This window comes from Numida meleagris, chromosome 16 (assembly GCF_002078875.1).
Source record: "Numida meleagris isolate 19003 breed g44 Domestic line chromosome 16, NumMel1.0, whole genome shotgun sequence".
Classification (NCBI taxonomy): Eukaryota; Metazoa; Chordata; class Aves; order Galliformes; family Numididae; genus Numida; species Numida meleagris.
Genome location: NC_034424.1, coordinates 9,065,834 through 9,080,141, shown reverse-complemented (window position 1 = coordinate 9,080,141; position 14,308 = coordinate 9,065,834). Strand labels below are relative to the sequence as shown.

The following is a 14,308-nucleotide window of genomic DNA, read 5'->3' as shown; positions in this document are numbered from 1 at the left end:
CCCGCCTCCTCCTGGCACCACCTCCGAGAGGCAAAACGCGACGGAAGAACGTGCGCCCTACGGGACAAGCCTGAACTCCGTAGATTGAAAAGAAAACGCGCTTGAAACAACGGAAAACATCGCAGACAATACGGAAGTGGCACAACGAAACGGGCGCACGAGTTTCATCCCCGGTGCCTTAACGGGACGGCTGAGCGCGCAGCTTATGGGTGCTCAGGTCTGAAGGAAACCCCACCTCCGCCTTGAGTTCTAACGACACCGAGATCTAAGCATTTCGTATTGTCCAAGCACTTTTCCCTTTTGCACGAAAGGAGCAGCGCCGGCGATCACAGCCGTTCCGGCGAGGGAAGGAGGGAGGCAGGAGATTGCCCGAATTCCTTTGCCTACAAAATTACAGTGCTATGGCGGGGAGGTTAAACGAGGAAAGACATCAGAAAGTTGGCAGCTGAACGCACAGAGCCTGAGACGCGGGGTTTCTGCGGAGTCCGCAGGCTTGCGGCAGTGGCCGGGTTTGCTCCCTTTCTTCTTGCTGCTGCTTTCAGTTAATAGGAAGGGGTTGCGACTCGGAGCAGAGAATGGAGGTGCTGTGAGTTTCCTGACTGCTCTGAATCACCTCTGATGCACACAAGTCCGGCAGAACCCGGCACCGCAGGAGCAGACTCGAGGCTGCGGCAGCACCTGCTTCCTGCAGCCCAGCCCGCCCCGAAACAGCCGCCCCTGTGCCTCCTCTCTCTATCCTTTTCCTTCCAAAACTCTGAGGTGCGAGAGCTCGGGAGAAGGACAGAGTAATTCACTCATCAGCAGCCTTTGAGGGTGTAGCTACTAAAGAAAATTCACAGCTCTCTGAAGTGCTAACTTACAATCTCTGGTTTCCAGATTTTATTTCAGGCTATACTCCCCCCCTTCTCCCCCTCCTTAACCAGATGACCTTGCTTCAAAACATTTTATTTCCAGCTGAAGTGAAAAATGCTAACATATTAGCTTCTGTAATTGCAGTTTGACAGCACTTGATCTCAATAATTATGCTGCAGCTAAACTATTATTAACGGTTTAAGCTAAAATAAACGGAAATCCCCCTTTGGAAGTGAACAGAAACAAACCGTTTGAATTGTTCTTGGGGGAAGATGGGGTCTCTTACCTGCGTTGTAGGCTGCCAGATCCGCCCCAGGCCCTGGGCTCTTCCTTTTCCTGGGTCTCCCCTTCTGGACAGTCCCCACGCCGTTATAATAAGGCAGTCCCAAAGTATTGGCAGAGCCTGCACCCAACGCTGGGCCCTTCCCAGCGGCTACATCCGAGTGATTGAAATGCACCTGGTACTCCCCCTGGATGAGAGTCTCGAAATGGAGGCGGCAATACACCAGATTGTCCTTCATGCCGAAGTGGTCGCCGGTGGTCAGCATCTTGTTGCAAGTGGTGCAAGTGAAGCAATTTAAGTGATATACCAAATCCCTGGCCCTCATGACCATTTCGGAGGCAGAAATCCCCAGGTGACATCTCGCACATCTCTGCACCGAAAATCTCCTGCAAAACAGAACGGCCAGAGGAGACGGTGAGAGGCGCATCCCGCTCTCCGTCGGGTCCGTTCGGGAGGCGACAGAAGGAGAGGGGCTGCGGGCCGGGGCCGCGCAGAGCCGGCACAGCTGCCCGCCAGCGGCCTCGGGGCCGCTTCCCACCGGCAGCGCGGCGGCCGGGCGCCAGGTCCTGCCGGGAGAGCTGCCCCCCGCCTCGCGAACCGCCCCGGCTGCGGGCCCGCAGCAAGACGGGCGGACAGCGCGCCCCGAGCCCTCGACCCCGCGCGGAGACAAGCGTGGGGATGGCGAGCCCTCCCGGTACCGCTCGGCGCCCTGCCCCGCGTGTTCGCGGTGCCCGCAGGCAGCCGGGGAAAGCCGCGTCCCTCTCCCGTGTCGTCCCGGCCGCGCCTCGAGCGTCCCGTCCCAGCGCTTCGGGATCTGCCTGCCCCCGGGGCCCCGCGCACCCCGACCCCTGCGCAGCCCCCCAGGACCGGACATGGGAAGTCCGAGCGGGTCCCCCGGAGCCGGGACGAGCTGTACCTGTAGTAATCCTCCTTGCAGTAAATGCTGCCGTCCTTGCTGAAGCAGGTGAGCTCGGACTCCAGGTTGAGTTTACATTCACAGCACTTCAGGCAGCGCATGTGCCACTGTTTATCCACAGCCAGGAGGTAATAACGGTCGGAGATTTTCCCCCCGCAGCCGGCGCACAGAGCAGCCCGGTCACTGCTGATGGAAGGCATGGTCTGCTGGGGGAAAACAATTTCGGACCGTTAGCGAGAGTGAGAAGCTCGGGCGCTGCTGCGCTCCCCCGCCCCTGCACGGCCACGCTCGTCCCCGCTGCAGCGCAGAGCGCTCCGAGGGGGGCTCCGGCCCGGCCCGGCCCCGCGGCTCCCCGGGGGCAGGCACCGCCCGGCCCGGCGGGAGGGGGAAACGCAGCAAGAGGGAACCTGGGAGGCGTCCGGATGAGACCCAGGACTTCTTTCTTTCTCTCTCTCTTTTTCTTTTATGAATTTGCCAATCCCCGAACAAGAAAAGATGCTCCTCACCAGCCAGGTGCAACAATCAGAGTAGGAAATAGGGAAAATCGCAGACAGCTAATTTTAAATTTGATTATTATGGATACACGGAGAGTGTCTGCATAGTTAATGCTCCGTGAGCGCGTGTATGTGGAGCGTATCCGCGTGTGTATTTTCCTAGCTATAAAACTCCAAGTGAATTACGATCAAACCCCCAGCAGCCACAGTGGCACAGACGCAGCTCCCTGCAAGCTGGTTCCAAACAAATGCACCCAAAGCTGCCGTGACTCAAAGCACCGCAGGGATCGGTAAATAAAACTGAAGAAGACGAGCATTACTAAATCTGAGTTGCAGAATGTTTTATCGGGAAAACGAAATAGTGGGAAACAAAGTGGGGAGAAACAACAGAGTGCTTTAGATTATGCTGGGATAAACTTGGAAGCAATAAAACTAAATGTAACCCCTATATAATTTAATAGTTCAGTGTCAAATCGCAATCCAATCGAAACACCCTGGAAAAAAAAAAAAAAAAAACAAATACATACATATTCTGTCAACTCCTACCAAGAAAAAAAAAAGCAAAAAATATCGGAAACCATTTAAGCTCTTTTATATGTTTCATCCTGCACCCTAAAACAGAGTTCAAGACAAGAGGTTCAGAGGAGAGCAGCATTCACGGCAGATCTGGCAGTGCACTGCTGTCCACTTCATTCTAAACTTACTGTTATCATGGCACCCTGCTCAAAACCACACTGCAGACTTGTCCTTGTGCAAGACAACTCGAAACACTTCTTCCCCCCCAAACACACAGTTTGTTTTGATTCGGGAAGGGGGGGAGGATCTGCTTGTTTACTTTTACCTCCTCTAGAGCCTTAAGTCCCTGCGCAAAGCAAGAAGAGAGAAGACAGCTAAAGGGGAGAACCCGTTAGAAGAAAGAAACGGAGCTATTTGTCCAGCACATACGAAACCGACTGCTTTCACCCAGCAATTCCAGAGATCACAAAACCCCATCACTGTGAGCACCACTGTTTGCACTACGGCATTCCCACTCTCAGAAGTGCACGTAAACAAAACGATGGCACCGCACGGGTGCGTTCGCCACACGAGTCCACTGATGCCTACTTTCTTTAAGGCAATGAACTCCGATTGGGGATCGTTTTACACGCAAAGTAGTTTCTTATAAACCAACTTTACATGAAATACAACTTTTCTGCTTTGCTTATCCAGTAACAAAAATATTCTGATGTCCAGAATTGGTATTTAAGAATCCAGTATTCTATCCCACTATTCATTATATACATATGTGAATACAAATAAATTATATCGATATATAAAGATATCACACCACCATATTTATTCCAGCAAATATAACTTGATATTGTTTAATTTTATGCAGAAATAATAACTTTTCAAAAAAAAAAAACCCAAAACCTTTCAGATTAGAAATCACGTCATAGTATGAAGGCTGCTCTCAGCCAGTATTTCGGGATTAAATAATCCCACTGTCACTTTTAAGTGAATTTCTACATAACATTTAGAAGTAACACATTGATGAAGTTTTAAAAGCCACGGTCGGACATCTTCCTTGCACATGCCCGCATCATCTTACAAGACAGAGTTGCCAAAATGTGGTATAATTTCACTCCAGAATTTTCTTTTCTTAAAAGAAAAAAATGGAGTATATGATAAATGTTGACTCAGTTAAAATAATACACTTCAGAAATCTCTTCCACTTTGCTGGCTTAATTCTGGCTCGAAGGATGCATCCTTTTATTATTTAAATGTATTAACATACAAGCACTATCCATCAGCAGATAAAAGATAAAAAGTGGTAAAGTTACAAAGATTTGCATCCATTTCCCTGAAACTCGTCTTCCAGATCCGCTTACCAAGTTCATAAATGCAGTGTTCGTGTATCTCCCTACTACCAGAAATTATGATTGAAAGACAGTTTGGGGGTTTTGTTTTGCTTATTTTTTTGTTTGCTTTTGTTCGGGCTTCTCTTTTCTAGTGCTATAATGCCTACCTCAGTGTAGATATCTCACCTGAAAAACAACACCGACTTGGATTATCTGGTATTTATTTCTTTCTGCAGACAAAAATTTTGCTGTGCCCAAACGTTATCTGCACAAAAGCATACTTTGCCTCTCCCTAAAAACTTTCAGAGGCCGGACAGGCTGGGGGAAGGGAAGGCGTGCTTGGACGCTACCAAAAGGCTGCTCCAGCTTTCTGTTTCTTGCAAGAGCAGCACCGTTTGTTCCACCCAAGCGTTACTATTACTATGCATGTTATTAATAATTAACAGTTTCATGCCTTTCCCCATGGTTTTACTCAATCTTTCGGAGCGCCTTTATGCCTAAACCTCTTCCGATTTAGCATATTGCATACGTTTCCCCCCGATCTGTTATTTTAAAGGAAAAGATGCGTTTTTGAAGGGTTCGTTATGTTTAGGGAGTTGAACGACTCTCCCATTCCTTCGCCTCCTACCGTTTCAGTCTCTCCCCTGTCTATAGCCGAGCTGATGGCCGGTGCTTCGCTTTTGGTTCTCCGATCCATCTCGTCGATGACCCCGTGCATCTCCGAGCCGGACAGACTGTGGAAAAGCATCGCTGAGGAAGAGGAGGAGGAGGCCCCGAGTTGCTGCTGCTGCTGACAGTTGTCGGGGTCCCTGCAGGAGCCCAGAACTTGCATTAAGCGGAGCCCTCCCCCATGCATCTAGCACGGCCGCCCCGTCTCTCCTCGGGCTCCGTGCTCTCCACCCGGCGGAGATCTCCGGAGAGGGGCGCAGGCTCTGATCCGAGGTTTCAAGGGGACGGGGCGCAGAGCAGACGGGCGGAGGGGACGAGGGAGAGGACCGAGCGGCGCTGCGCGCTCCGGGACGCGGAGCTAGGCTGTCGCGCGGCCCCGGCGCATCCCTCCGGGAGGCTTCTTCAGCGCAGGGCTCATTGCCCCAGGTGCAGTCCCAGGCTTTACTCTCTGGCCCAGCCGGCAGGAGGCTGGGCAGGCTTACGATCGGGAAGTATTAATAAATAAGAGAAATATATATTAAAAAAAAATACACCATCTTCGGTGAGAAATAAAAAGAGTAACGACCGGCCCCTACATCGTACTGTGCGAAATTTAGAGGAGGGAAGCAAGGGAGAGGGAGGCTGCAGCAGGCAGAGAGCAGGCTGATGCTGCAAGGAGGATGGGGCGGGTGCCCACCGTACGCACTCACAGTCCAGAGGGCTGGCAGCGGCAGCAGCTCAGGGGCAAAGTTTGCTCCTTCCCCCGCTCCTCCCCCAGCCTGCTGGAGCTCATTGGGAAAAGAAAAAGCCAAGGGGAAGGAGGAAGAGTTGGATGGGCACCAGATGGGACGGGCACTCGGCGGCCCCCCTCTCTCCTTAAAGCGGCGCGGCCCGAGGCCCAGGAGGCTGCTGGCGGGGCACTGCTGGCGGGGGGCGGCCGCGCCGCGGGGGAGCACAGCAGAAGCAGCAGCGGCGGCGGCGGCGGCGACAGCGGCGGCAGCAGTAGTAGTAGCAGCAGAAGCAGTGGTGGCAGCGGAGCCGGAGCCGCCGCCCGCCGCGGTCGGTGCCTGCGAGCGGCGCGTCTGCAGCTCGGGCGCCGCGCGAGGCTCCGCGCCTTTTCTACAGCCCCTCTGACATCATGTCCTGCCCCGCCGCCATTGGCTGCCGCCGCGCCCGGGCCCGCCGGCATGTGCTCGGGGCTGGGAGGCGCGCAGGGGCCGCGGCCCGACTCAGCCTCGCCGCCCCGGTCCCGGCCGCTCTGCTCCCCGCTCTGCCCCTCGGCCCAGCGCGCACAGCGGCCGCCGAGGGCCGGGGCTGCGGGTGCGGGCTGCGCTGCGCGGCGCGGCGGTTCGCGTCCCGCGCTGTCGGCGTTCTGGGGGCTGCAGAGGTTGTTAGCCCTCCGACACCGTGGCACCTAACCCACTGACAGCACGCTGAACGCCTCCGACAAGGCCCTTCCCGAGCAATATCCACCATGAGAACGCTGCCAGTTGTGCCGCCCTTGGCCGTGAAGCCTTCTGCTGGTGGAGGCTTCTCCTCCGCTGCCCGAGCCGGCTGCGGGAGCAGTGGGCCAAGGGCTGCCCTGAACTTCAGGAGGAGGTTCAGGAAGCCTCCAGAAAAGATGAGGAGCACACAATGGGAAAGCGTTCATCACATCCTAATATGTACCCAGAAGGTGGATACCGAGGGTGGAGTAATTAGTGTTAAAGATGTCAAATATCACAGTTATATTAGAAAAGTAGGGCAATGGAAAGTAAATCTGAGTGTACATCCAAGATCATGAGACCCGCTGCTTTATCCATGCCTGCAAATGATTACATCACTTAGAGCACCAGAGTTACGTGTCTGAAGCAGGACTGTGCCTCTTACAGGTGGGGTAAAGGTAACGCTGTCTTTGCTAAAATTGGAATTACTTCATTTAGATTCAAACCTTGCTAGGTTTATGTGTTCTGTTCTTATTAGAGTAGTTGAGGCTTTTTATCATCTTTCTATTGAATTGCTCTAGGTAGTTAAATATACTTGCATGACACAGAGGAGAACAAAGTCTCTTGTAGAGATGCGTATGAAGTAGCCACCAGACTGCACTAGAAACCGTTCAGAACGCAAGCTAGTTTGTCATCCATGGGAACCAGTCAAAGACTGTCCTAAAATCACGTCTTGAAGACAACAGATGTTCATGTTTTAGTTCAGATTAGAATTCTACAAAGAATTACTAAAGCTGTGTAATGCTTATGTCAATAAAGTAATTTATCCCTTCCTTAAATTACAAGACATTTCAAACACCGCCTGAAATGGGAAATTTGCCTCCAGTACTGCTGATGTGGAATATTGCTCACTTGACACCATGGGCACCGTATCTTGCTGTGGAACAGCGCTGTATTAACTTAGGCGATTTATCATATCCTTCTCGATAGCTGCATACCGTACTACCCTACAAATCTTTTAATACCAGTTCAGTTCTGTATTGTATTATTGATAACATAGATTTTGGAAGAAGGAAAGGTCATGGATTTATGCACTCCATCTGACATTGCTGATTATCTAAAAGATTATATATATATATATATATATATATATAAATTAAGATACAATATTTTATGTAACTGTATTGCCTAAGAGGCTGGAACCAATAAAACCAATAGCATGTTGGACAGGTATGGCATGACCTCCAGCTCACAGGCTATCTCTGATTACCTTCTTAGTGGATATGCAAACACATGAAGACATCCAACCCTTGCTACCAAAACACAAGGAGAGTAGCAGAATGTAAACACAAAGCTGCTAATGTACACACTGACACATGAATGACATTTACATTGTTCAGAATAAAATCCAGGGTATTCTTGAATAATGAGCAACAGAAAAATTGCTACAGCAAAATAATCTTTACAATCAACTGTGGATTCATTTGAAGTGAGAGGGTTTTTTTTCATAAAAAAATGGTGCAGCTAATAATAAAGTCTTTTAACCTGTATTTTGTTATAGGTGACAGGTGAACAAATCACAGGTCTTGAGTTTCTCTACCCTGCCTCTCTTGGTAACGTCATCTCCAGTACCATCTGCTACCTACCAGACAAACAGACCAACCACATAATGAGGTACCAGCTTCCACCCAGCTACCGTGACTAAATCAGAACAAAAGACTCAACGCCTCCTTCAACAAAGGAACACAAGTCTAAGCTGTCTTTGCTAATTGCTGGGTTTCAGGTTGTCTGTTACAGATTTTAAGTGAGCTACAAACTTCCATCAAATACTTATAGCTGTTGGATAAAGGTACTAAGAATAAAAGATAAATGGAAGCAAAAGGTAAGAGAAAAGAGAAGAAAGCTTAGGAAATAAGTAACTACTTATGCTAATTTAAAGGCTGTGGAATAATATAAACATGAAAAACCAGGGGGCAGAGTGATTGATATCTCATATGTTTTTGATGCCCCTACGGTTATTAGACTGCAATATATGGGGGCATACAATAAACTATGAATTAAAATGTAATTGTAGCTTCAGGCATCTTCTTCATTGTCTGCTGTGGTGTTATGTCTTCATGCACCGTGATTGACAAGGTGTAATTAATCATCTTACTCCGTTGTAAATATGGGCACCCTTCACAGTAGGCATCAGGAAGTGTGTACCAGCAAAGGAAGCAATAGTTGACGCTGATATACCATTAAATCAAAATCAGAGCGCTTATATGTTCAGAAATGTGTGTTTGGTGTGATGCTGTTATCATTTATTTCTAAAATACTGTACCAACAGATTTACTTGATTTGCAAGTTAGCTACAACATTAACTGGTTTTATTTATTTTGTCTCTTCTTCATTTTTATAGGCAATGATGTTGTTCTCCTAAAATGTGAGACAGTTTGCTTCTTGTCAGCAAGTGGAGCTCAGCTCAGCTTCATGTCCCTGAGCTGCTGGAGACAGACTAGTGTGCTTCAGATTCACTTGCTCGATAGGCTGACTTGAAACGATTCTGGAAAATTATTGCTCCATTCATATATCACTTTTTGCACTTCTTATATACCAAATGAGGCACTTTGGGTGATTTTAAAGTGAAAGAAAATAATGAAATAAGCTTATTAAGAAACACCATTCAGTTAAAAAAAAAGACTTTTCTTGCCACTGATGCTGTCCCCAAACTGTAAAGGAGCATATTTATAAAGATGTTTTTAGTATTCCAGGGTAAGGAACATTTAATATCTGTTTGTCTAAATGATTGCTATCCCTACCCAGTTAGTGCAGAAATGGTGTATGAGTCACAGGAAATCTAAGTGGTTTGTCTCACGAAAATTTGGTGGTATGCATTTTTTTTGATGCACGTAGAGCTGCTGAATGAATAATTGGCAACCTATTTAATGTCCCTTGCTTTAAAGCTGTCTAGTACATTTGCTGTATAAAAAATGTCTTTCAAAGCTGTTAAATATGTAACAAAAAGAGGTTGCTATCACCATTCTGACATGAACAAAGCCATGCAGCGAGCTGCCTGAGGTACTTCCAGCATGGTACTAATTACAAACACAATAAAAAATGAAAATTTGCAAAGTTCTCAAATTCCATTTCTTTGCAGCATCAGCTGATTAATGTTATATAAAAACATACAGTAAAAACACCAGTCTAGGAATTAGCCATTAAATATTACCTAAGCCAGGCATTTTGGGGGGAGTGGGGAATCTGTTGGATCTGTAATTTCACCGTTTACCCCCGACTGAATAGGACCTTTAGCTGTCTCTGAAGCAAACCGAGCTTAAAACAGTAACACACTTTCAAGAAGATGATTGGCTAAGAATGGGTTTTATTTTGATTTGAAAAACTGTCAATCATAGATAAAAAAGACCAAGCAATATTGTTATATAATATGTGCTAATTATATTTGTCTGATAAACCAAGAATACGCAGGAAAAATAAATCATAAAGTTTAAAAGGAAAATATTCAGAATGTTTTGCCCAGATGTTGTGCAGAAATTGTTTGTTGCTGGTACAAGCTGTAGATTTCAGATAAATATACAAGCATGTATCTGTATGTGCAAGAGAGAAATAAGATACCCATAATCTTGAATATTTCAGTTTATATAGCCACAGCTATTTAAACAATTCCAAAACTGCCTCTACGGGTGTTAGAGAGGGAGGGAAATCTTCAGCCACATGATCTTCTCTCCAGAGTCCTGTTAAATCCACTGAACTTAAAACAGAACAAGAAGTGTGAAATATGGGTTTGAACATGTTATGTCAGAAATGTAAAGGTTGGAAGCCTTTTTAGTAACTGATATTAATATTGTATTAAATGTTATGAAAAGGTAGGTGTTGGAGAGAAGGGCTGGGCTCATGTGCAATTTTGTCAAGGTTTTTATCTGTGATTATGATTCCAGATGTATCTATTCCCCGAGGAGAAAAATGAAGTAAAGTTGGCATGTGACATGTGTTTTAAGGTGTTTGGCACAGTTTCCCAAAGTGATGACAAAATGTTCATTTTTATTACAGTGAATTGGTAAAGAAAATATGATTCTGAAGGTCAGTGGATGTATATCCAAGATAGCTGTAGAGAGTTCTTTTTGGCGAATATAGATTTTTGGTACTGTGTTTACATTTGATTGCCTGACTTGAGCTTCTACCACAGTAAATAATTATTTAAATAGAATATTTTTTACACAATATGAATTCTTCATTTTTAGTCTTTTGGTAAAATTCATGCACAGAAAATGGTAAAGATTGCAAAAATGTCTCTCTTTGAATCTGGCAGTGTAGCTGCTTCTTAATAATTTATTTTTAATTTATTTTATACAGATAGTATACAGTTTGAGCTCACATACCTGCAATTTGTAGCAAAACACTTTTCAGAGCAAGTGTGTAGATTTTTCTTTTTAAACAAAGCAGTGAAGTTTTTTGGTGAAAATTATTTTGTCTAAATGCATATTAAGATTTCAGATGAGAAAGTTCCCTGCCATTACCCAGCTCCCCTTCTCTTCCCTCCAAACCCCTCTGAGTGTAATAGTATCAGTAATTCCATGCTGACAGCAGGGCACCCAGGGCTACATTACCAGGCAAACACTCGCTCATAAACATTTTACAAGTTCAATACCAACCAATCCTAGAGGTTTGGGAGGCTGCCCTGATTGGGTATATCATGGATTTGGTAAACACGGCTACATAACAAAACTAAGGTTAGTAGATAAAGAGTCCGACAATATTGCCCCTGCTGAACAATCAGAGACTAAGAATATGATTATTTCCATATTTTATAAATAAACTTCCACATCTCTGCGTCCATCTGCAAATATTCAGAGTGATGTGCTCAATGCATTCCTTTCTGTTCTAGAACCACATTTCTTCGTGAATTTAACCACATCAGAAAGCACTTCAGATTTCTAACACAAATATTAGACACATTTAATGTAAGGAAGCTTCCTTTATTGGAGGTGATTGGGAACATTTTGTATTTTATAGGTATATTTAAGAGGTTAGCAGTAGGGGGGAATCGTCTGTGGAAAATCTGTCTACAGCTGAAATTTTTAGATGCAGAAGTGTTGCTGAAATGCCTAATACATACACACTCTTTTATTAAGTAACTCACAAGAGTATCCTCTTAGCTACCAGATACTTTTTTTTTTAAGTCGACTAACATTACTTTCAGTGGTCTATACTTCTCTTTATTCTTCTGTGTGCAATTAGAAGAAGATATTCATTCTCAAGGGCTTTATTTTTTATCTACAATCTTGTTTTCTTTTGTATAATCTTCTGCAACTTTATTTTATCTTCAGTGCATGAATGAGAAGCATGAAGCCACTCATCTGCTAGTAAATTATTGATAAAGATTTACAAGTTTGCACAGATTAATTTTACATGGGGTATTTTTTCTCCACTGTAAAATAGCAATAATTAAAGAATGCCAAAGGTTTAAGTATTTTATAGTACAATTTAGAAGTTCATATTTGAAGTCATTTTTATATGTTAGATTTAGAATCCTATCTATACTTTGGTATGAGAAAAATAATAGGGAGTGTTTAAAAATTAGTACTCTGGTATTTTTCAGATATGGAAATGTGCCTGCCTAATGATGGCAGAAGACTAGCTCACTAGATTTATTTTAAAGCAATACTTTTACATATTCATAAATTAAAATGGCAGTTTTCAATTAGATACTTATTACTATTTTATCTGTTATTTGCAAGATACCTGACCATTTAATATTTGCCCTTGATTTTTTTCTGAGCTGATCTAATTGCACCTCTCTATTTTGCACTTATTTCTCTTTGCAAACACTACATTATTCGCTCTCTCCTGTGCTTATTAAACAGTGCCACCTGCACCAAATGAAACAAAGCTTCTCCATCAATCTATCCCAGCTAAAGCACCCTGACTATATATTATAATTAATTGAAGCTCAATTGAACACTTGAGTCTGAACTAGATACAGTAACCTGGAAAAAAAAAACATTAAAAAAATTAGGATGTACTTTAAAGAAATCCTTTAAATGAAAACGTTCACTCAAAACTGAGAACCTAACCTTGTACCAAGCACTCTTCATCATCTCCGCACAGTACCTCAAGTAGCAATTAGCAGGTCCTTTAATTAATTAACTATTCCCTGTACATCACAGGGATTTTTGTGGCACTAACGTCATCCTTCATAAGTGAATACCAAATCCAGTCAATATTTTGTCACTATAAATCCTTATCTGGACTACCTGAATGCCCACCGCATGTCTCCGAAAAAACGATCTGAAAACACAGAAAACAGGTATGGAAAGCGGATGCAAACTTCACAGCACTAGCCTGGGCAATTAGAACAGATACAGCTGAAAGAGGAGAGGTAAATGCAGACTCTCACGTGTAAATATTTGCAATCAGGATAAATCAGATAAGATACAAACTGAAGTAGGAATTATGAATCTTATCAATATAGTTGAGTAAAATTATTTTAAAAAGAAGCTGAATATGTACTCAATGTGCTGGAGGCTTTGCTCACTGTGCTGCTTATCTTTAACACTGTCTGCTCTCAGACAAGAACAGATTAATTAAATGGCAGGTCAGACACAATAAGGTGAAAGGGCATTTCCAACCAATCGGTGACATTTTGCCAATTTTATACTTTGCAAACTTTTTATTTATGTATGTATGTGGCTGATTATTTTCAAGGTAGTTCACATTTAGAGAAATATGAAACAACTTTAAGGGAATTAACACCAGAAAATGAGATACAAAATATGTATTGTTGATTTTAAAATTTAGCAAAGATTCTGCATGTAAATTTGTTTATATAAATATGTATAAGATACATGACTATGAGGCTATGTGTGTGTGTGAATGAACATATGTGTGTATATCCATCTATCTATTTGTAGATTCAGACACAGACATATGTCATCATTTCTTAGAGGCAAATATCTGCAGAAATAATTCTTTGTGTTCAGTAGTTTGCTTTAATGTGTACTAAGTTTATCTTAACTGCTCTCTGTGTTCAGGGAAGTTCTTGTGAATTTATGTAATGTAAAGAATAATGAAGTCAAATAAAGTATGCCTTATGATTTTGCAAGAATTATACTTTAGCACTCCCTTTCAACACATGTAATATTTTGAATTACGGAATAAACTTTATAGTCAATCTTAAAATAATAAACAGTATGTAAGGTGGACTTGAAGAAATAAGTACAGTAGAAATATCAAGAAGCAAAAAAGGAATTATTATTCAAATATTTTGGGACTTCTGCCAAATGATGATATGACAGAAGACATTTAATAAGGAAGTACTCATGAGAAGTCATATTTATTAAACTACCAAAAACCAGTAACTGCACCTCAGTAAGATCTGCTATTTTGTAATGATAACAGAAATTTCCACTTTCCCATTGTGGATTCTCTTAAATCCCTCTTACTACAACTTCACTTCAAAAATTTTTTGCAGGAGCAAAATGTAAGCTAAAATGTAAAGGTCAATGGATTAGCAACGCTTGTACCTCTGTTTTTTTCCGAGTAAATCTGCTCTTATCAATAATTCACTATTCATGTTCTACAAAGACTGCCTTTACATTTCTGAATTAGCATTTAAAATTAAACAAAGATAATTTAAAAAGGGAGATACTAATCTCTGCACTTTGAGTTATTATGTCATCCTTTACTACACAATTTTTCCCATAGATTTGGCAAATGAATACTCTGTTTCAATACATCAATCTCAAACAAAGGTGGACTCTGATGCAATTTTTCACTGTTCATTTCCCTGAATCTTTTGGGATATAAAGAATCGCGAACAAATACTTAACAGTCTGATCAATAATCATTGA

General features: G+C 43.7%; 1 protein-coding gene across 3 annotated transcripts in view; it reads right to left on the bottom strand.

Annotated features, from left to right (window-relative positions):
• The window catches only part of LHX2 (LIM homeobox 2), a 43,064-nt gene that overhangs the window by 13,875 nt on the left and 14,881 nt on the right, over nt 1–14,308 (bottom strand). Inside the window, exons 1-3 of one of the 3 annotated variants that reach the window (XM_021413788.1) lie at nt 5,015–6,026; nt 2,052–2,257; nt 1,139–1,521 (exon numbers count right to left, since the gene is read on the bottom strand). In XM_021413788.1, the coding sequence (XP_021269463.1) occupies nt 1,139–1,521; nt 2,052–2,257; nt 5,015–5,242 (817 nt within the window). In that variant the 5' untranslated portion in view covers nt 5,243–6,026. Of the gene's footprint in view, nt 1–1,138; nt 1,522–2,051; nt 2,258–5,014; nt 6,027–14,308 lie in introns of those variants that run through there. The other 2 variants (XM_021413789.1, XM_021413790.1) reach the window with 2 other exon arrangements.